General features: G+C 36.2%; 1 protein-coding gene across 26 annotated transcripts in view; it reads right to left on the bottom strand.

Moving 5' to 3' along the window:
* Positions 1-22,346, bottom strand: part of Rims2 (regulating synaptic membrane exocytosis 2) — a 486,087-nt gene that overhangs the window by 380,234 nt on the left and 83,507 nt on the right. For all 26 annotated transcript variants that reach the window (NM_053271.2, NM_001256382.1, NM_001256383.1 and 23 more), the window contains one exon: positions 11,827-12,037. In NM_053271.2, coding sequence (NP_444501.1) covers positions 11,827-12,037 — 211 coding nt within the window. The remainder of the gene's footprint in view (positions 1-11,826; positions 12,038-22,346) is intronic.

Below are 22,346 nucleotides of genomic sequence, written 5' to 3'. Positions count from 1 at the left end.
TAAATCTTTTTTTAAAAAAAAAAGGCAACAGAGCTTTCTTCTGAAGTGCTGTTCTACATATAATGAGCTCTACAGAGCTCAATAAAATAGAAGTGGGGGCCTAGATCTAGTCCATGAAACTATAGTTATCTGATAGTCTTTAAAGACAACAAAACAATACATTGCAGAAAAGTTAGCAGCTTCAACAATGTTTCTAGTCAAACTGGACTTCAACGAGCTAAAAATTTAAGCTAGATCTTTATCTCCCACCCTGCAAAAAAATCAACTCCAATGGATCAAGGACGACAACATCAGAACTGAAACTGCCACAGGAGAAAAGTAGGAAACACACAACATCTTATAGGCAGGGCCTTTATGAATTAGATTCCAATAGCAGAAGAAATAAGACCAACAATCAACAAATGGAAACTCGTGAATCTAAAGTTTCTGTACAGCAAATGAAAGTGTCAAGTGAGGGAACAGACAGCCAAAGAATGGGAAAAATCTTTTCCAGACACTTCTGACAGAATTAGTATCTAGAATATACAAAAAAACTTTTAAAAAATCTATACATGAAGAAAATATGCAACCTTCCTAAAAAAGTAAAAATAAAAAATAAAATGGGTTCTGGAACTGATTTAAAAACTCAAAAGAAATGCAAATCAGTTAGGAAACACATTTTTTTAAACTGTTCAACATCCTTAGCCATCAGGATTAAAAATGCTTCAGGATTCCATCTCACCCCAATGAAAATGGCTATCATCAGGAATAAACACTGGTGCATGGGGGTGGGGGGTTCTATGGACTGTGGGAATGCATCCATCTCCATTTTGGAAGGCAGTCCAGATGTTTCTCAAAAACTAGATATAGAACTATCAAATACCCAGTCATGCCAGTCCTGAGCACATATATATACTCAAAGTATGTCATACCCAACTACAAAGACACTTGTACATCTATGAAAATGGCAAGGAAATAGAACCACCTGAGAGTCCTAGCAACACATGAATGAATAAGTAAAAGATGGTGCATCTACACACTGAAGTATTACTCGGTTTTTTTAAAAAAATGAAATGAATGGAAAAGGAAGAAAGAAAGAAAGAAAGAAAGAAAGAAAGAAAGAAAGAAAGAAAGAAAGAAAGAAAGAAAGAAAGAAAGAAAGAAAGAAAGGCAAACAGGAACATACTCAGTGAGATGACTAAGGCCCCAAAAGACAAACACAGTTGTCTTCTCTCATTTGTAGATCCTGCAGTACATGTAGAAGCCAGAAATCTAGAGAGCGGTCTTGGCACACTACACCTTCTACAACAAGGTCTTTCTTACTTTTCAGGGAAAGAATGCAAAGGCAGAGGGCAGGAAGGGGAGATGAGTGGCTGGGGTACATGATGAAAACTCGCAAAGAGTGAGTAAAAAGTTAAATAATAAAAAGGGGAATTTGGGGGAAGGAGATAAATTAAGGGATAGGAAAGAGTAACTGATAGCTAAATTAAAAGTAGAGAGGTGGAGTCCTAAGGGCGGAAAGTCTTAAGCAGGTAGAGTTATCAGAATATGGAGAAAATGAGTGAGAGGGAGCTAGCCCAACGAAAGACTATATGGAAAGCCCTATGGATACCTACAATCTCACAATCCAATTGAAAAATATACTTGGAGGATTAGTAGACTATATAAAGCACTCAAGAAAAGTGGGGGAGTGTTGGAGCTTAAATGATTAAGTAGGGTTAATGCAGTTGTTGGGACTAAACTCAGGACCTCTGGAAGAACAGCCAGTACTCTTAACTACTGAGCCATCTCTGGGTTAAACAAAACTAAAGATGCATTTTTTTTTCAAAAAGCTTTATGAAAATGCATTAGTTAGCAAGCTAATTATAAAATATAACTTTATATTTTTATTTAAGAGTTCAAACAGAATTATCCTACATAGGTGGGTCATGCCACTCCCAGAAGACTTGGTTTATTAAATGAAAATTATAATTCAAGATATGGTATATTTCTCTACAAGTTATCATTCAGAGAAGCCCCAAAGGTTTCTAGAACTAAATAGACAGCAGCCATTGCCCTTAGTTACCCACCATACCTACATGCTAAGGTTCTTTTGCTGAAGACAACACACAGTATGGCTACAGAACATTGAGAAATCAATCTTAAACCAGCCAAGAAACCTCTTCCCTGTAGGCTAGCATTCCTAGTGCCAAACGGTGCTATGTAGTTTCTAGGGAAGAAACTATATGAATGGCCAGTGCTGACCCTGCATACTACAATACTATCTTATTAGGTTAGGTGAGCCTACTGGTGCAATCGTGGCACAATTTAATCAACAGCTCCTGGTTAGATTTGAGGCTGCTCCATAGGAAGAAGTGTCATGCCTGGTAGTGTAATACTGCTCAAACACCTATGTCTCTGAAGACAGCAGGGGAGGGCCAGAGGCCCTAGGAAAGGAACTGTTATTTTTATTTTGCTAAATGGATATGTCAGCAAATTGCCTTCTAAATATCTATTTACACATGAAGACTTGGGCTTCTATCAACCTTTGTCAAAGAATCTTTTTTACAGTGTGTTGTGCCCCATTTTGGCCCTGGTTTGGGCCTTGAGGACAAACCCGAGCCTGGCTTAAGTTTTGAGACCTGTCTCAGTCACTTTCGTATTGGAGTAACTCAGCAAGCCTGTTTGGCCCTGCCTCTACCCCACCATTGCTGATGTAGAGCTTTGCCATTGGCCCTGTCAGTCACTCCATTCCCTCTGTCACCCTTCCCTGCCTCCTACATCATCTTACCCCACCAAAAATCCCTCTCCTTATGTTCAGAACTTATATAAGCAAGAGGCTAATGCTATAAAGTTGAGTCCTGCTTCGACAAGACTCCCAGCTCAGTGTATTTCTTTTGGGCCATTGACACTCACCGTCCCACTCAGCCCCAGAGAGACCCCAGCAGGACTGGGACCTCCCTCCTCTTGCCTGGAGCCAGCAGCAGTGAATGGAAGTCAATAGAGATACACAAAACTACTCACTGTGCTGAGAGTAAGACACTGAGTATCCAACTCTAAACAGGACATCTTTATCAATAACCACCAACACCGCTACCAAAGCTCAGAGACCACTGTGAAGTAGAACTCACAGCGGGAGGATGAAGAAGAGTGCTGTGACAATCTTCTACTTGCACGAGAACTACACAATCAATCCAGCCAAATTTCTCCCCAGGGCAGGAGGGATTCTCTAGACAGTTGAGAGCTGCTGGGGAGGAAGATTCTTTTTATTTAATGTGTCTCCACTAGTATATTTCCTCTGCTCCAGCAGATGGCCCCACACCTTTTGATTTTTGAGAAGGTCTAGTTGTGGGACATTTGAGGGAAGGCAGGGAGGATGGGATAGACATATGGTCAAGATTTGACGTACAAATGTGTAAATTTCTCTAGTATAAAAACTTATTTTTAAAAAAAAAGTAAAATTAAATGTTTAAAAAATGACATGAATCCCAAAATACCATCCCTATGATATGTACATTAATATTTTTCTTCCATTCATTCATTCAATAGTTAACACACTGATTACATACCAAGTACATAGAAACATATACTGAGTAAAGAACTTGAATTTAAGAGATGCAATCAAGTAACAATAAACTTCAAGAATGCTAGGCTAGAGATCTGAATAATCCAGTGTATCACATAGGAGTAAGCAGTTGATTTCCTAAGAAGGATCATAGAGGAGATAATACTTATGCTGACCAAATCAACTGTCCATCAGGTAGGTAAGGGTACAGACCATGACACTCTTCATGGTATAGAAACAGCCCCTGGTTGAGGAATGGGACCACTCCACATCCTTCTCAAAATTTTAATCCAGAATTTCTCCTGTCTAAAAGAAATACAGGGGCAAAGAGTAGAGAAGAGACTGAAGGAAAGGCTATCCAGAGACTGACCCATCTGGGGTTTCATCCCATATGCAGCCACCAAACCCAGACACTATTGCTGATGCCAAGAAGTGCTTGCTGACAAGATCCTGATACAGCTGTCTCATGAGAGGCTCAGCCAGAGCTTGACAAGTACAGAGGCAGAGCTGCAGCCAACCATCAGACTGAGCAGGGGGACCCCAATGAAAGAGTTAGGGAAAGGACTGAAGGAGTTGAAGGGGTTTGCAGCCCCATAGGAAGAACAACAATATCAACTAACCAGATGCCCAGAGCTCCCAAGGACTAAACCACCAACCAAAAAATAAACATAGAGGGATCCATGGCTCCAGTCACATATGTAGCAGAGGATGGCCTTGTCAGGCATCAGTGGGAGGGGAGGCCCTTGGTCCTGTGAAAGCTTGATGCCCCAGCATAGGGGAATGCTAGGGCGGTGGGGTGGGAGTGGGTGGGTGGAGGAGCACCCTCATGGAGGCAGGGGGAGTGGGTGGGATAGGAGGTGTTTGGAGAGGAAACCAGGAAGTGGGATAACATTTGAATTGTAAATAAGCAAAATAACCAATATTTTTTAAAAAAAGGAAAAAAAAAGTCCAGAAAAACAGTGTGTGTGTGTGTGTGTGTGTGTGTGTGTGTGTGTGTGTGTGTGTGTATGTGTTTGAGAAGCCAAGACTAGAGCAGACAGACCAGTTAGAAGACTAGAGTTAAATGAGAGTCTAAAGAGACATCATCAGTAATTTACACATTTAGAAACAAAAATATTCCACTTTTAAAACGTGTGGGGAAAGATTGCTAAAGAAAAGAAATCTGAGACCTGGCTTTCTGGCTAGGTGACAACTTGAAGTAATACTATTTTAAACGTTAAAAATTTGAGGAGGGGGCTGGTGAGATGGCTCAGCTGGTAAGAGCACCCGACTGCGCTTCCAAAGGTCCTGAGTTCAAATCCCAGCAACCACATGGTGGCTCACAACCATCTGTAATGAGATCTGACTCCCTCTTCTGGTGTGTCTGAAGACAGCTACAGTGTACTTACATATAATAAATAAATAAATCTTTTAAAAAAAAAAAAAATTTGAGGAGGAAATCTGAGCATTAGTCCAAAAACAAAAAGGATACAGGAAGTCTAATCAGAATAAGTAAAATCTAGTGGCATTCTAAGACATTTATAGAAGAAGAATTATAAAAATATCATTTCAAAAGACTACAGTGTCTTAATTCTTTTATGGATATTTTAATTTAAAATAAGTTAAAAGTAAGTACGGGTAATACACTTAAAATATGATTTCATTGTCCAATTGTTTGGGGCTAATATTTGAAATTAAACTATTTTATAGGAGTATCTTAAACTATCATATAGTCTCTGTTATTATTAGAATTTCTACAGATATTGTTAATCTTCCCATTATTCTAAATAGTATTTCCTAACTTAAAACTCACCTTAGCTACTGTTAAGCAACTCACCTTGGCTACTGATAGCTACATTAGGAATTGAGGAGCTCAAATTCTCCAAGAGTCTTAAAGCAAGTAGATAGCAAATGCAGACATACACGTAATTTTCCCTACTGTGTGTTCAGTAGTTTTACTCTTCTCCTAAATAAATCGGAGAAGATTTACTGGTTTATTTAGAGTCTAAGACTGTGTGCCTCTCATACATTCTCAAGTTAACATTAAAGATTAAGTGTTTATAATAAATTTTCAGGTGTACTATAAATTGATGAGATTAAATACGTTTATCAAATCTTGGTACTACATACTTAGTTTACTCAAAAAGGAAACTGTCAACCATGCAATCTATGTGACAAATCGGTACCTACTATCAAGTCATCAGCCAAATACAACTTTCAAACACAGTCCTACTCATCTTTTAATTAAATAATTGTCATTGTAGGGTACCTGGAAATTCAACTTCCTTCCAAAATTTGATTCTACAAACTATGGATGATGCACTAGAATCCTCTTAAAGAGTTTATTTAATTATATAAATTTGCTTTGTCCATCCCTCAAGTTTCTGTAAACCATCAGTTTGTAAAATAGTAGTATTCTCAACACCTTAATATTATATGTGAGAGAATGATAAAAACAAAGGTTAACTCACAAAATAAACTACATACAATAATAAAAATCAATGCACTTCTTGATTAGTTTCCAAATCATTAAAGCAATAGAAATATTGCTTTGCTTCATCTAGTAGCAATACATTTATCAGATATTTCAAGAATTGTATAAGATAGCACAAATCTTAATATTATAAGATATTAAACCCAGAAGAAATCTTAGAAGTAATTTATATTCATTCTTTTATTTTACAGATTATAAAAAGGAACTATAAGATGAAATGTCCCATTTTAAGTTCTTCTATTTAAGTTAATCAATGTAATTCTGAAAATTCTCGTAGAATAATCAAACAGATGAAAACTAATTATACAATGGCAATCACTTTTTCCTCCCAAAAGATAAAAGAAACATTTTTTCATATTTTAAAGCGTAAAGCAATCCTTATTTTAAGTTACCCTTAATGTCTGTGCAATTCAATCTCTTTCACAATTAAACTGGTACAAAATAATGTTTCCTTATCTTTCAGTTTGATTAAATTCATATGCAATTTTTACTTGTTAAGGAAATACCATCTAAAGATAAAATTAACGGAAGCAGTATTTTGTATTATATCTTGTATTGGCATGTCCATATAACTTGCACCCCTTTTGTTCTTTCTGTGTCCTCATTGTACCTCAAGAGACATAATTAATTGCTAAGAATGGATCCACATGAAAGAGCCTGAAAATTATAATAAACAGTTATTTTATTGTGTTCTCCTGGGAGATTACAAAAAGAATTTTAATAGTTTTATAACTAAATATAGATGTATAAAATATTTGTATTCTCTATAAGGATTGTCTGACAATGTTTCAATGAACTTAACTCTTTGGGGCTAGCTTAAGTCAAAAAATTCACTCAGCCACTGTTGAGAGCAAAAGCCTATAACATGAGAGGCAGCTCATCATTTACAAGATCAATTTTTAAAACACACATTGAACCTTTTATCTCAGAACTTGAATGATTTCACCCATTCCACTCAATGAATGCATTTCTATATAAATTAAGATAGTCATATTACAGCTCTCCTACTCAAATGAAAATCTAAAAATATTAAAAAAGAAATTCAAGGCTGTCTTCCCTGAACTAAAATCTAAATTGTTTTCCATTGTCTTTTACTTTCCTGATACCAACCTCAGATTAGGGAGGAGTGAGAGTATGGAAGGGTAGGAGGGGTGTAGGTGGGGGAAATGGAGGAGACAGAGGGCGGAAGGGAGGGAGGGAGGGAAGGAAGGAGAGAGGGAGAGGCAGAGAGAGAAGAATGTGAGCCATACTACCTCTGGCATCTTCCTGGCTCAATAAACCTCATGCAGCTTAACTAAAATAGAGAGAGATTTAAAGTTGTTCACAATATAACACGTTTTCACAGAATACTTCAATATTTTACTGTACTTAATTGATTAGGATTTTTAATTCACTGCAAAGTTATCATACATTAGAAACTAAGATTTGTATTTTCAACCAATTAAGCTATAATCAGATATCATCAGACACTTCTGGTTTTGGTCTACGTTGAGTAACAAAGATCAGATTTTGCCTCCTGCCTGAACAAAAAGCAGAAAAGCATGGAATAAACTGTTATTTGGTTTGCTGTTCTGGGATTCGAGATCATGTACACTAGGCAAGCACGTTATCACTGGACTGTGTCTGCGGTCCTGATTCACTCTGAGACATGGTCTTCCCAGGCTCAGAGACCTCTGAGGGAGTGAAGGTGCTAAGAATGTAAGAACCAAAGGGTGGGGAGTGCTGGAGTGACAGAGTGTCTTCCCAACATGACAAGACGCTCGTGAGCGCGTAGCAGCTGTGGTGGTTTGTACAAGACCTGCACAAGGTCAGTCTAGTGAACAGTCCAGCATGAAGTGAGGAAGGAGCCAGGCAGCTCCTGCCCCGTGCTAAAGAGCTCCTGCCCATCGATGGCTGTTAGGAGAGAAAAAGTCTTTTCAGTGGAGCACAATGCTCCACTGAAGGGTCCCAGCAGCATATGGTCAACACTGAGTAGATTCAGTGGGTTATTTGAAAGAACGAGAGTGAAGAAGAGGAAGAGGATGAAATTGGGACTGAAGAGAGCTGGAGGGGGAGAGGAGGCAAAAATGATCAAAATACATATAAGTTTGTATGTGATCTCAAATAATAAATTCTAAATATTCTATTTTTAAGGTGATTAAAACGAGACAACAAAGAACAGTGCTAATTTAAGATAGACTATGAGCTAAGCTGCATAATAAATCTCGGGCCTATACTGTTCAAGAATCCCCAGGTCAGTAAGAGGAAGCATACATAGGTAGAGCCTGAAGATGACTCAAAGAGGAGACTGAGAGGCTGCTGGGAAGATTCTGTAGGTATTTTTAATTTAAGGAAAATGAAAAAAGCATTACATTGGAATTTGAGAGAAGACACGAAACCCAATCACAAAAGAGCTCACATGATATGCACTCACTGATAAGTGGATATTACCCCATAAACTTAGAATACCCAAGATACAATTTGCAAAGCACATGAAACTCAAGAAGAAGAAAGACTGAAGTGTGGATACTTCATTCCTCCTTAGAATGGGGAACAAAATGCCCATGGAAGGAGTTACAGAGACAAAGTTTGGAGCTGAAATGGAAGGAAGGACCATCCAGAGACTGTCCCACCCAAGGATCCAATCCATAATCAGCCACCAAACACAGGCACTATTGCATATGCCAGCAAGATTTTGCCAACAGAACCCTGATATAGCTGTCTCTTGTGAGGCTATGCCAGTGCCTGGCAAATACAGAAGTGGATGCTCACAGTCATCTATAAAATGGAACATACGACCCCCAATGGAGAAGCTAGAGAAAGCATCCAAGGAGCTGAAGGGGTCTGCAACCGTATAGGAGCAACAATAATATGAACTAACCAGTACCCCCAAAGCTCGTGTCTCTAGCTGCATATGTAGCAGAAGATGGCCTAGTCAGCTATCATTTGGAGGAGAGGCCCTTGGTCTTGCAAAGATTATATGCCCCAGTACAGGAGAATGCCAGGGCCAGGAAGTGGGAGTGGGTGGGTTGGGGAGCAGGGCAGGGGGAGGGTATAGGGGGCTTTGGGGATAGCATTTGAAATATAAATAAAAAAAATATCTAATAAAAAATTGTTTAAAGTTTTAAAAAAAAGAAATTAGGAGCATGTGATTTCTACATCAGAGAAGAAAAGGGTATTAAAACCTCACTTTGCCCATAAGAAACTAAAAAAGTCAACCAAAGGAAGCAGAAGTAATGAGAATCAAAACAAAATTTCGCAATGGAGAAAATTCAAGTAAGAAGTTGGTTCGTTGATTGTCTGTTTTGTCCCTTTGTTGTGGGTAGCTGGCGGTAGTCAGACGACTGTGCGCCCTAGCTACCCGGTGCTGCTCCACATAGTGTTATTTTAAAAAAAAAGAAGTTGGTTCTTTAGATCAATAAAATACCAAATATGTAGCCAAATTCAACAAAAAAGAAAGATTTGAATTAGCAAAATCAAAAATGATATAGCAATAGCCCTGATTCTATGCATAATTTAAAATAATAGATAATGAAGATTTTTATACCAATAAATTTAATAATGTATGTGAAAATGGACAGATTCCTAGAGAGATCTAATTATGAAAACTTATTCATACATACAAAAAATAACTTTTAATCAAATAAAAAAATTTATAGTATATATTTTTTTGTTTTGTTGTTGTTGTTGTTTTTTCGAGACAGGGTTTCTCTGTATAGCCCTGGCTGTCCTGGAACTCACTCTGTAGACCAGGCTGGCCTTGAACTCAGAAATCTGCCTGCCTCTGACTTCCAAGTGCTCTGATTAAAGGCGTACGCCACTATTTTAAAACCTTCTCACTGAATAAAACCTTATTCCCAGGTAACTTTACAGATAAAAATATAACAATTTTTAATAATTAAAATAATAAAATGGACTCATGTCATGGAGTGGCACAAGAATGGCAACTCCGTTGTTCTGCATGTAGATCAGACTTCAACAAGTGAAAGAATATCCACTCTGTCCTATACGAACTGTTCTGAGACTTTAAAGAGAGCAGATAACTTTCTAATCCTCTCCATTAGGCCAGTGTGATATTAATTTCAAAATCAAGGAAAGACAGCTGCAAACCAAACACAGTAATATATATAATGAATTATCTATCATGACCAAATGGAGTAATACAAAGTTGGTTTCAATATACATCACCATATTTTAAAAAAATAATAACCTCAGTAGATGACAAAAGGCATTTGGGAAAGTTCAATGACTATTTAAGATCTTTAAAAACAATAAAAGAATTCTTAGCAAATTTGTAATTGATGGTACCTATGAAAAATTATAGGTAACATTATACCTAATATTGGGAGACTGAATATATTCCTCCTAAGACTAAGAATGTCTGCTCATATAGCTTCTATGTAAAATTATACTGATGTATCAATTCATATATAAATACACACACACACACACACACACAATTTGTTGAGGTTTTCTTTTAGTGTTTATTTTAACGCTAAGTACTGGCCTTCAAGTTCTGGAATAGGCTCATAGCTTCTGGGACCCATTCCCAAGTTAATTCTGAATGGTGAATAAAGATGCCAATAGACAATAGCTGGGGAAAAGAGACATAAGTGAGGTTTGGGTTTCTCAGCCCAGGAAAGGACAGGAAAGAAGAAATGCAGGAAAGTTGAAAAGAAAGCTGCCATTGGCTAGGGGCCAAAAGAATGTGGCCCAAAGGGCCACCTAATTGGAGCTAAGAGCAGCCCTGATGAAACATAGTAAATAATAACTTCGGTTATGGATAGGAGGTAGATTCTAACAACATAAAGGATAGGTAGTTGCCCGCCCAACTATTGTGCTGCTTAAGACATACTAAAATATAAAGACTGTCTGTGTGTGTGTCTTTTATCTGGGAACATAAATCATTAAGGTGGGAAGGAACCCTGTGACAAGATTATTTTAATATTATTACTACATATATTCATATATACACATACATACATACATACATACATACATACACAAACATACATACATGTACACACAAACCATTATCAACTAAACCAACAATGGATTAGTATTAGGCAAACAAAACATTGAGAGAAACAATAAGAAAATGAAGACATGAAATCACACAAGGAAAACTAATTCCCACAATTATTCCCAGATGATGTACATAAAGATTAGTTCTGTATGTAAGAACTATATAAGTAATTAGTGTGGTGATAAGATATTATTTAGGAAAGAAATTCAAAAGAACTTAGTGAAAAGAGCATTCCTAATACTGGTTTTGATAATTTAACAAAGTATTCTATAAGTATCGCTCACACATTCACTAAAGTGGATAAAGAAATGAAGTCTAATATAAATATGAAATGATCTTTAAATTCAATACTGAATGTTATTTCATAAGTATGAAAACAAAAACAAGTAAAGCTTCCAAAGCTATAACAAGAAAAACTGAGTCTCAGAACTAGAATGGGCCTGTTTCAAATATCCAAGGAAGAAAAATTATCTACAAAGTTTGTGAAAGTATCATAGCAAGAGAGAAACATATTAGAACTCTGCATTAATCACATGTGTTGCTCTGAGACTCAATCTGAGTCTCCCTGGATCAGTGTTTTCATTATCCATACAGAGGACAGAACAACTATTCTCCAAACGTTCAGTGAAATTGAAAGTCAAAGGCCCTATGACTTTAACAAAAAATCATAAGCTGATATGAAACAGTTCAAATTACCTTTCACATTCAGAAAAAACTAAAAACGTTTGTGTAAGATGAGCACAACACAGGTGTTCAGAATCAATTTCAGTTATCTGATTTTATCTGCAATAACTATTAGTAGATAGCCGTGTCCCAGTGCTGTACCTTGTTTGAGCGTAAAGACACTCGACCTCCACATCGAGCACAGAACTTGGTTTGGCAATAGGAACAATTATGGCCGCATCCATCTGCAAATTTTGTCTTGTGGCAGATGCCACAGGTCGGGGCATCACCCTTCTGCTCTTGCTGCTGCTGCGATTCCTCTCCCATCTTCTTGACTTGCTCCTTATACATTTCAAATTGTTGGTGCAGCTTTCTGCAGGAAAAGAAAGGGGTTTAAACATTGGTTTCCTAATGATCAAAATCACAATCTGTAGACATAATTTTATAATCAAAATACACAAGATAAGAATAAAAGTACAAAATTTAACCTGAAAAGTACAAATTAATATCCTGCTTACATGACACACACACGTGTATATGTATATATGATATATACATACATATATATGTATATATATATATATCATAAATGTTAAAACTAGTTCTATCTTTGATATACATATTAAGTATAAAAGCAGCTGATTATGTTTGTGGAACATTTCCTTGAATATTAAACAAAATTTCTACCATTATTTTTCAATAGTTTAGCTTCAGAAATACAGGAAGCCAATTTTATATACACAAAGAAGCCATAACCTATTATTTTAAAATCAGTGGGACACAGTTTCATCTGGAGTGAACTAAAGAATTTCACAGGGAGATAAAAGCATCTGTTCACCCAGTCTGAATACAACTTAGCTGTAAAAAGAGAATACTGTGAAATATTATCATCTCTAGCCTAGCAGCTGTCACAACAATTAAGAGGGCTTGCTACTCTACAGAGGACCCACGGTTTGGCTCCCAGCCCCAGCTCAAGATGACTTGTAACTCCAGACCCAGGAGTTTTGACACCCTCTTCTGATATCTTGCACACACGTGCACACGCACACACACATAAATAAAAATAAAATGAAACAAGAAGAAAACTAGGTTAAGAGAAAATACACCTTAGAAAGATGTTTCATTTACTATTATTATAAACTTTTCTATTGAATTTATAAAGACAATTTTAAATGTTTCATAACAATAATTAACTTAAGACTTAGAAAACTGAAAATGATATCAACTCCAATTCTACCAATGACAAAAGAATGATAATTTACAAACTTATAACTTATTTTGAGCCCATCAGAAAAGAAGTTATCAGGCAAACAATCTAAATCCAAGAACACCAAGTGTAACCGGTCCATCTTTGGCAATAACAGGAAAAGGAAGTAGTACCATACAGACAGGTAAAGGGATTGTATTATTTTATTATGTAGGTTGTTTGTTTTTGAGATAGCATCTCATGCATCCAAGGATGACCTTAAACTTGCTACATATTCAAAGATGAGCTGGACTTCTCATACTTGAGCTTCAAGTCCATTGCTGGTATTACAGGCATACACAACCACATCCATTTTATATGGTTCTGGGGACTGAAAAAAAGGCTTCACACATTCTAGGTAAGCATTCTGTCTAAGAAGCTACATCTCCAGACAGAGATATCAATTAACAAACTGTGCAATAGCAAGATTCAGTTAAATGACAGCTTCAAACGGCTAAAGACCAAGACTCAAAGAATACTGATAATCACAAGTTCTTTTTCCTTCATAAGTAATCTGGAAGACTTGAAAACATAGACAAGAGAAATAAATTCCTACTTCTGGAGAAGTGCATATTGTAGGCATTAAAAGGTAAACTGGCCGCTGATGTACAGACATGATTTCCTGACTCTGATAAAATAGTAAAAGCTTTATTTAAGCCACAGGGAAGAAAAGTAGGCTCTGACGATTAAGATAAAGGCAAAGAGCCATCATAGCTAATAACAAGATTTAAGAAGAAAACCCTTTATCCAGAATGCAGGGAAAAACAAAAACAAAAACTTGGTTCCAGGATCCTACCCAAATACAAATAAAACATCTTTTATCATTAAGACATAGGAGGAAGCTCCTACCTCCAAATTGGAAATCAAAGCATAACTGTTCCAAAGACAGGAGAGAGAAAACTCACAAGATGATCTATGCTCAAGGTCAGGTAACTAGGACCTGTCAAAACTGGAAGGTAAAAAACATAGAGAACACCTGCTTCCCTCCACAACAATCATCAAGCAATTCATCAGAAGTCAGCTGCTTGTAAAGATTCAAGTGCATGGGGAACAATATATGCAATCTTCATACGAGGGAATGTGTGTAAGGACAGCAGGACAGAAGCAACTTCTAGTCCTCTAGCATCTATTATACGTGCATGCAAAAGCGACTCGCTTCCTTTGAAGAAATGTATGACTATGTCCCACTGAAGTCAGCGATGGCGATAACAAAGTCCAAACCTATCTGAATTCTTGATGTGCCTCATGTTTCAGCTCTCAGCACCAGCAGCCTGATGGGAAGGAAACTGTCCACTTCAAGGTATGCAACTCAAAGACATAGCACAGAGATGGAAATAAGAATAAATAATCTGTGGCAAGAGACACAATGGATTTGGAAATAATCGCATTCTGGAGGGACTGGGGCTGGAACACAGGAGGAGTGGAAGAGATAAAACAGGAATGCTATAATTATATTTTAATTAAAAGTTTTTAATTATTAAGATAAAGACTATATATATATATACAAAAGGTGCATATCACTTATGAACAAATGGCTATCTTATGTATAACAGATAATGTTCTCTTATAGAAAGAAATGAAAGAATTCCTTAAAAGGAAAGGGGAAAAAAAAGACTCAGCTGTAGACTGCCTATAAGACTCTCTTTACCACTAAGGAAGGATACACAGATTGAAAGAAGGACTGAGAAAATATTCCATGCAAGTGGAAATCCACAAAGTAAAGATATGAGACATACTTTGTATCTAATAGACAACTATATTTAAAACTGTAAAAAGATACAAAGAAAGTTCTATTATAATAAATTCATCAAAATCTATGATGAACACTGAAGCAGCAAAGTGCATACAACTAATGAGACAGTAAATAAGAGTAAAGAACTCTATTAGCTCACTGTCAACAATGGAATAGAGCATATAAGCAGAAAATCAATATAAAATAAAGTCTTGAAGTGAACTTTAGATCAAATAAGACAAAAATAAGTAATATTTCCATACCAAAATAGTAGAATACATATTTATCTCAAGAGCACACATGCACAACACTCCATGATATGAAACATAAAACAACATGAAAGATTTTGAAATTTTCACAAATATGTGGAAATTAAATAACATATTCATTGTTAATTCATTGAACATTGTTATAAAGAAGAAAACTCTTATAGTGACCTACAAGTCTGGAATCTCTAGTCATATGCCAAATGATGATCCTCCAGCTGCATATATAATGGTAGCTTCATGAAATTGTAATATAGCTCTAACCTAGGTGTATACAGTAAACTATACTGTTTAGTTTCGTTATTATACTCTATGATATCTGCAGAGTGGTCAAGTCATTGAATCACACATTTCTCATATGTTCCCACTGTAAAGCGACATACATCTGTACAAGGGACAAGTCCACATCTTCAACCCCAAGTTTCACACTATTTCTTTTGTTACCTTCTAAAGTTACCCTTTCTTTTAATACTTTACACGTAACATAATGTGTTCCATTACATGTTCTCCCTGCCTTAGATCCATAGCTCGTTCTCTAGTCCTGTATCCCTCTATGCATCATCTATTTGTCTGTCTATCACCTACCTGTCTATCATCTATGTATCTATCTGTGTAACTATCTATCTATCCATCCATCTGTCTGCTACATACCTACTTACCTGCCTATCTATCTACCCCAGTGTCTGTGTAACTCAGGCTGGCCTAGAACTCAAGATCCTCCTGCTTAGACTCAACAGAGAGGATTGCAGATGTGTGCTGTCATGTCTAACAGAAGAAAAGACTCTCAAATCTGAAATCATGCCCACGGCATGTACAGCAGTGAGAGCACTGAAGTCTAACTATTAGACCACAAAAACACTACATTTTCCTGGTTTCTGATAAAGTTCATTCAAATGGACTGTCACTCATATCAACTGCTGATTTGTATCTTTTACCAAGTACTTTAGATTTGACTTTTTATATGTTTCTTCCTGGTTTGAAGGAGCTTACAAGTAATCCTTTATAAATGTAAACACAGAAAAATCTTCTCCAAGTCTATGGTGTAATTGCTAATTTTGACCTCTGAAGTTGTCAATATATCAATTTCTTCATTCATTATTGTAATTTGACTGGTGTGTGTGTGTGTGTGTCTGTGTGTGTGTGTGTGTGTGTGTGTGTGTCTGTGTGTGTGGGTACATATATGTGCACACATACATGTGTGTGTGCACCTAGCTATATTACACACAAAAATTCTACAGTCTTTTCTAAATAGCCTATAATTTTACCTCTCACAGCTAAGCTTTTAATCGATCTGAAGTTTATTTTTATATATGATGTGATGCAGAGATTTAATCTCATTGTCCTTTATATAGACATTCTACTTCCCCATCATCATTTATTAAGTAGTTAACTTCTCTTCCACCAATTTGTGATATCAGCCTATCACATATTAAGTTCCATACTTACATAGGTGGACACAATACTGTATGTCATTGGTAATTGTGTCTACTCCTACTCCAGAACAACACTGTCAAAACCAAACTTGAAATACAATAAAAGGTCCAACAGACCTTAAATACATAAAATTTGAATACATAACCATCTGGTAAGGTAGAGAAAAAGTCAATATACTTTTCTGCAAAAGGCTGCATAATATTTTAGGCATTGTGGGCCATAGAGTCTTTGTCAGTTTCTCAATTCTTCATTGGGACATGAAGGCAGTCATAAATAATGTAAAAATAAATGATCTTAGATATATTCCACTTAAACTTTATGCACAATCCATATTTAGAAAATTTCTTGTATAAATACAACAAAGATATGATATTCTAATAAGAATTATTTTACAAACTAACATTTAAGATATATACAATAATATATTAATTTTGAAGTGTTGCTATTATTTCATAAAAGTCCTAATCCAAATTTTGGTGTATGTTCTATATCAATTTCTTCACTAAAGAACTCATTAAATTTAGTATCTTCTAAAGCAAATGTTACTCTTAGTGAAATAACAGAACTTTTAAATTTGTGCTTACTGCTATTCCCTGAAAATCTGACTGCCAGCCTCTTAGTTTTATTGTTGTTACTTTAAACATTTGGTGTAATTTTAAGCTCTCCACAGACTAATAATTTACACTATACTTTAAAGGTCACCTGTGTAAGGTTTGTTCCATAAAACTTAAAACACTTTCCACTGTGAAGTCATACCTTTATTTATTTCTAGACTGCTGTTAAATTTATTTTCTCCCTTTCCACAGATCCATCTTTAATCTTTATAATCTTTATAGATACAGGTATCCAAACTTTGAATTATTTTTGAGGTAGTGTTTAGATGATGGATTTTTGTAAAGATTGGGACAAAAAAAATATTGCTCCAAAAGGATCTTGCATTGAATGTATGATATTTAGCTGAGGAAATATTTGTGGAGGTTACAAAAATGTTGGGAGGTAGGGCAGCTAAAGGATTCTGGTCATCAGGGGTAGATTCTAAAGCAGTAGTTCTCAACCTGTGGGTTACAACTCCCTTTACAGTCGTGTATCAGATATCCTGCATATCAAATATTTACATTATAACTCATAAGAGTAGCAAAATTAGTTATGAAGTAGCAACAAAGGAATTTTTTGATTGGGGATCACCACAACATGAGAAATTGTATTAAAGGATCCCAGCTTTACGAAGGTAGAGAACCACTGTCCTAAAGGTTATTGAGGGCATCTTCTTCCTAGCCCCTATTTCCTTCAGACCTCTTTCTCTCTCTTCCTCCAATCTCCACACAGTCTGTCTGTCTATCATGAGGTATCCAGTCTCGGTCATATGCTCCTACTGCTATGTTCTGCTCAACTGATGAATGCAGCCAAGCACCAAGGACTAAATCTTTTGAAATCATGAACCAAAATAAATGTCTTCTCCCTTATTTCTGTCTAATCTTATGTTATAGAAACAATAAATGCAACCATTGTCTTCAAGAAGTATATTGTAGTTCAAAAACAAACAAACAAAAAACCAGAGAGCACTTTGTTGTCAATTTTTAAAAACTCAAATTAGAACACCTACTCTGTATTATAGAAATGACTTGAAGAAATGGAAAAAAATCTATATATCCCAAATACACAGTATATTGGTGTTGTTTCTCCCACAGGCTCGTATGGGTGAATACTTGTTCCCCAGTTGAGACTGTTTAGGAAGAATTGGATGTAACCTTGTTGGAGGAGCTGTATCACAGGGTGTGATTTGAGGCTTCAAAAGTCTCCTGCTCTCTTCAATGCACTCTCTACCTCTTGCTCGTAGATCAAGAAGTGAGTGAGCTCTCCACTATCACCATGGCTCTGTTTGGCCATCATGGACTCTAACCCTCTGAAACTGCAAGCCCCAGTAAACACTTTTTATGAGTTGCCTTAGTCACAGTGTTTTGTCACAGCACTAGAAAAGTAACAAAGACATCTAGTTTGTAAGGTTTTTTTTGAAATGTGGTAAAAATCAGTTGGCCTCTTTGTTGAGACAGTTTGACTGCTGGAAAAACATCTTACTTCCATGAAGTACTGGGATGCTTTTCACCACTTCCCTTAAAACCATAGTGGGCTTGTTAGTGCCACAGCGTGTTTACAGTAGTTTCAGGGCAATGGACACCTTTAGAATAGTAAATCTTCCTACTCACATAGTAGTCCCACTTATTGCTGATTCTCAAAAATAACAATGGTTTTATCACTGATAGTTTAGCTCAAATTTTTCTGCTTTAATTTATAATCAACTACTAAGTCCATGGACAAACCTATATTTCAGTTTACAAATGCCCTTCGAAATTTATTATATTTATTTTAACATGGCATCTATAGACTTGAATTGTCCAGGGAACTATATAACAACCAAATTATTTTCAGATTCTATTATGTAGTTGCCGAAAAAACAGTAAAAGAAAGTTCCCCAAAACTTCTGTAAAGATAACAAAAATCATGATATTTTCTATCTCACTTTCAGTGTTCTTATAGCACTTCAACGTTAATTCCTTAGAGATATATGACTTAGCTTCAAATATTAGGTCAACTCTCTCCATTAGATAGTTTCACAGCCCTATAACATATTGCACTTATCACAACTGCACATTTGCTCATTGCATGACCCCTACTTGTGTCGTTTTTAAAAAGGAATTTATTAGGATTTTGTTTTTGCTTTCGATTTTGTTTCAGTGACTAGCTTAATATATGTCACATAGCAAATTCCTCAATAAACACTTACTAAATGCTTGAATTAATGATATGTAGCATTGTATGTAACCTATTTGGTATATGAAGCAAAACAAATAAACTTGAACATAACCTAGTACTATCATCAGTAAAAAGAAAAAAACAGATGTATAGATACTGGGCATATCATGTAAACAAACTATGAATCAATTAAACACCTGCAAAAGAAAGTGTAAAGAAAGCCTGGTTCTAGAAGACAGGCATTAATTGTGGATAGTACTACCATGACTTCACAGAAAAGGAATATTTTTTGGGTTTTAAACATCTTGTTCTTAATAGGTATGGTAAGCATCAACTAAGGAATAAATCTCAACATGGACTTTTTCATATGCAAAGCATAAAAGCAGATGAAAATTCAGGAGGTGGAAAGAATTTTCATTTGAAAGAACATATACATCTAGAAACAAACAAATGAAAAAATAACATAAAAGCAGAAGCTAGAAAGGCAACTCGGAAGAAATAATTCCATGCTAAGAATTATTATTAACATTATTACTATTATTATTATAACCAATAGCTAACTCATTTTTGACATGTTAGAGAAATCAGTAAGTCACTGTGAAAATATTTAACAAAATGATCTCCAACAAATCAGGTATTTCATTGATTTTAGGCTAACAATATAGCCAAATATATATTTTTTCTGGATGTTTAGATTTTTTTAATAACTAGACTGGGCCCAAGAGAAAAACTACATGAAGCCCAACTCTAACCTCTATTTAAGTAAGAGATTCCCCATAGTAATTCCCCTTCCCCAGCTTGCTCACCTACCAAGCACACAGTTCACTGCATCAAGCTGGGACTGTTTGGAGTATAAGCCCAGAGTTACACTGAGAACTTCTGGCAGGAATTCGCAAAGCTAGTTTCCCCATGCTACCTCTTCAATGCCATCAGCAGACACCAACCACCGAGTCCCAAGACCTGGGACATATGAAGCAAAACAAAATCCTACTTAAAGATTTCTGGGGTCAGTCCACTTATACTGTCTGCTGGCCTACCACCCAGCCCTCCCACTGCGTCTATATGGGACTAATTCAAGTCTGAACCCAGAGTCCCAACTACAAGGTCAGTCACCTTATCTACTACACCAATTAGGGTACAAAGTCCCTGAAACCCGAAGGGGCACCAAGTATCATTCAGGTGGTCCACACAAACTGATAGGCTGGGGTAGTGAAGAAACAAATGTCCAACACCCAGGAAACTAAGGAAAGACCAGATATCTAGACCAAGAAACACCAAAAACATTGTAACTCCAGATGTCTAGATCCCATCCCAAAAACACCAATATAAACAACCAAGACAATATGCCTTCTCCAAAAGCCACTATTTCTATTGTAAAATTTGCTGAGAAAAGCAATTTAGCTGAAGCACAAGAAAAAGCCTTCAAAATACCAATTATGAGTATGTTCAAGGAACTTAAAGATAAAAATAAACAACTGAATGAAGATCTTGAAAGTACACAGTTGAATGACAATGAAAATAATTCATGATATGAAAATAGAATTTAACAAAGAAATTGGATTACCACAAAAAAATAAAAAAAGCCAAAATGAAATAAAACTAAAACTGAAAAACTTAGGAAAACACCAAAAAAGCTCAGAGAAAAGTCTTGCCAACAAATTAAATTAATTAGAAGAGAGAATGTCAGGTCTTAAAGACAAGGTAGACAAGATTGAATAGTCACTTAAATGTTAAAAATCTAAAAAAGTCCAGACATAAAACATCCAAGAAATCTAGGACACTATGAAAAAAGCAAGCAAACAAATAAACCTATAAATTATAGGTATACAGGATAAAAAAGAAACGCAAGCCAAAGGCACAGAAAATATTTTAAACAAACTAATAAAAGAAAATTTCCTAAATCTAAATAAGAATATGCCTATTAGGATTCAAGTAGTATATATATAAAATATCAAATAGACAGGACCAGAAATGAAACTCCTACTGCCACATAGTAATCAAAAACATTACATGTACAGAACAAAAAGTATATTAAAAACTACAAAAATATCAAGTCACATATAAAAGCAGGCCTATAATAATAACACCTGACTTTTCAATGTTAACTCTGAAAGCCAGATGTGCCTAGACTGATGTTCTACAAACTCTGAGAAATAACAGATACCAACCCAGACTACTATACCCAGTTGACTTAAATAAGAGTATTCCCCATTGGCTCAAATATTTGAATAGTTAGTTGCCAGGGAAAGGCACTATTTGAAAGCATTAGTAAGTTTGACCTTGTTGGAGGAAGTGTGTCACTGGGAGATGGGCGTTAAGATTTCAAAAACCCATGCCAAGCCCAGCAGGAGCGAGCACGAACTCACACACATACACACACACACACCCTTCCTTCCTCCCCCTCCCCACCCTTTATGCCCCACCCACACCCACCCCTGCAATCCAGGATATAGCTCCCAACTACTACTCCAGCACTATGCCTGCCATGCCTGCTGTCATGCTTCCCACCATGATGATAATGGACTAAATCTCTGAAACTGTAAGCACTCCCCTAATTAAATGCTTTCTTTTATAAAAGAGTTGCTTTGGTCATGGTGTCTCTTCACAACAATAGAATAGTAACTAAGATACCAACAAAGCTATCAATCATGCCAAGTGGGCATGCTGGTACACACCTCTAATCCTAGCACTAGGGAGGCAGAGTCAGGTAGATGAGTTCAAGGCCAGCCTGGTTCCAGAATAGCCAGGGTTGTTACAGAGAAAAACCCTATTTTGAAAAAAAAAGTTATCAATTATAATAGGAGAAAACATATTTCATCATAAGATCACATTTAAACAATTCATGTCCACAGATCCAGATTTAAAAATAACACTAGATGGAATACTTCAGCCTAAAGAAAAGGTTTACTACACCCTAGATGATAGGACACAAGAAATAATCCCAGAACAGTTCAACAAAAAAGTTCTAAAAAGCACAACAAAATAACAGAAATGAATGAATACTGTTCAATAACATCTCTCAATATTAACAATGTCGACTCCCCTGGATTTGAAGACAGTTACTGGAGAATAACCAACTTTACACCAGATACTACCCATTTACCAGGAATGGGTTAAATCTGTTTGAGTTGTTGGTCAAAGAGGCCCTACAGACTCTCCTCCGAAACAAAATAGGTTATTGCCAATGATATTGGTTACCCTCCATGACCTAATGCTAAGACCCTACTGGTAAAGATGCCACACACTTATGTCA

The sequence above is a fragment of the Mus musculus genome, chromosome 15 (genome assembly GCF_000001635.26).
Source record: "Mus musculus strain C57BL/6J chromosome 15, GRCm38.p6 C57BL/6J".
NCBI classification, from domain to species: Eukaryota; Metazoa; Chordata; class Mammalia; order Rodentia; family Muridae; genus Mus; species Mus musculus.
This window is presented reverse-complemented; position numbering and strand designations above follow the sequence as displayed.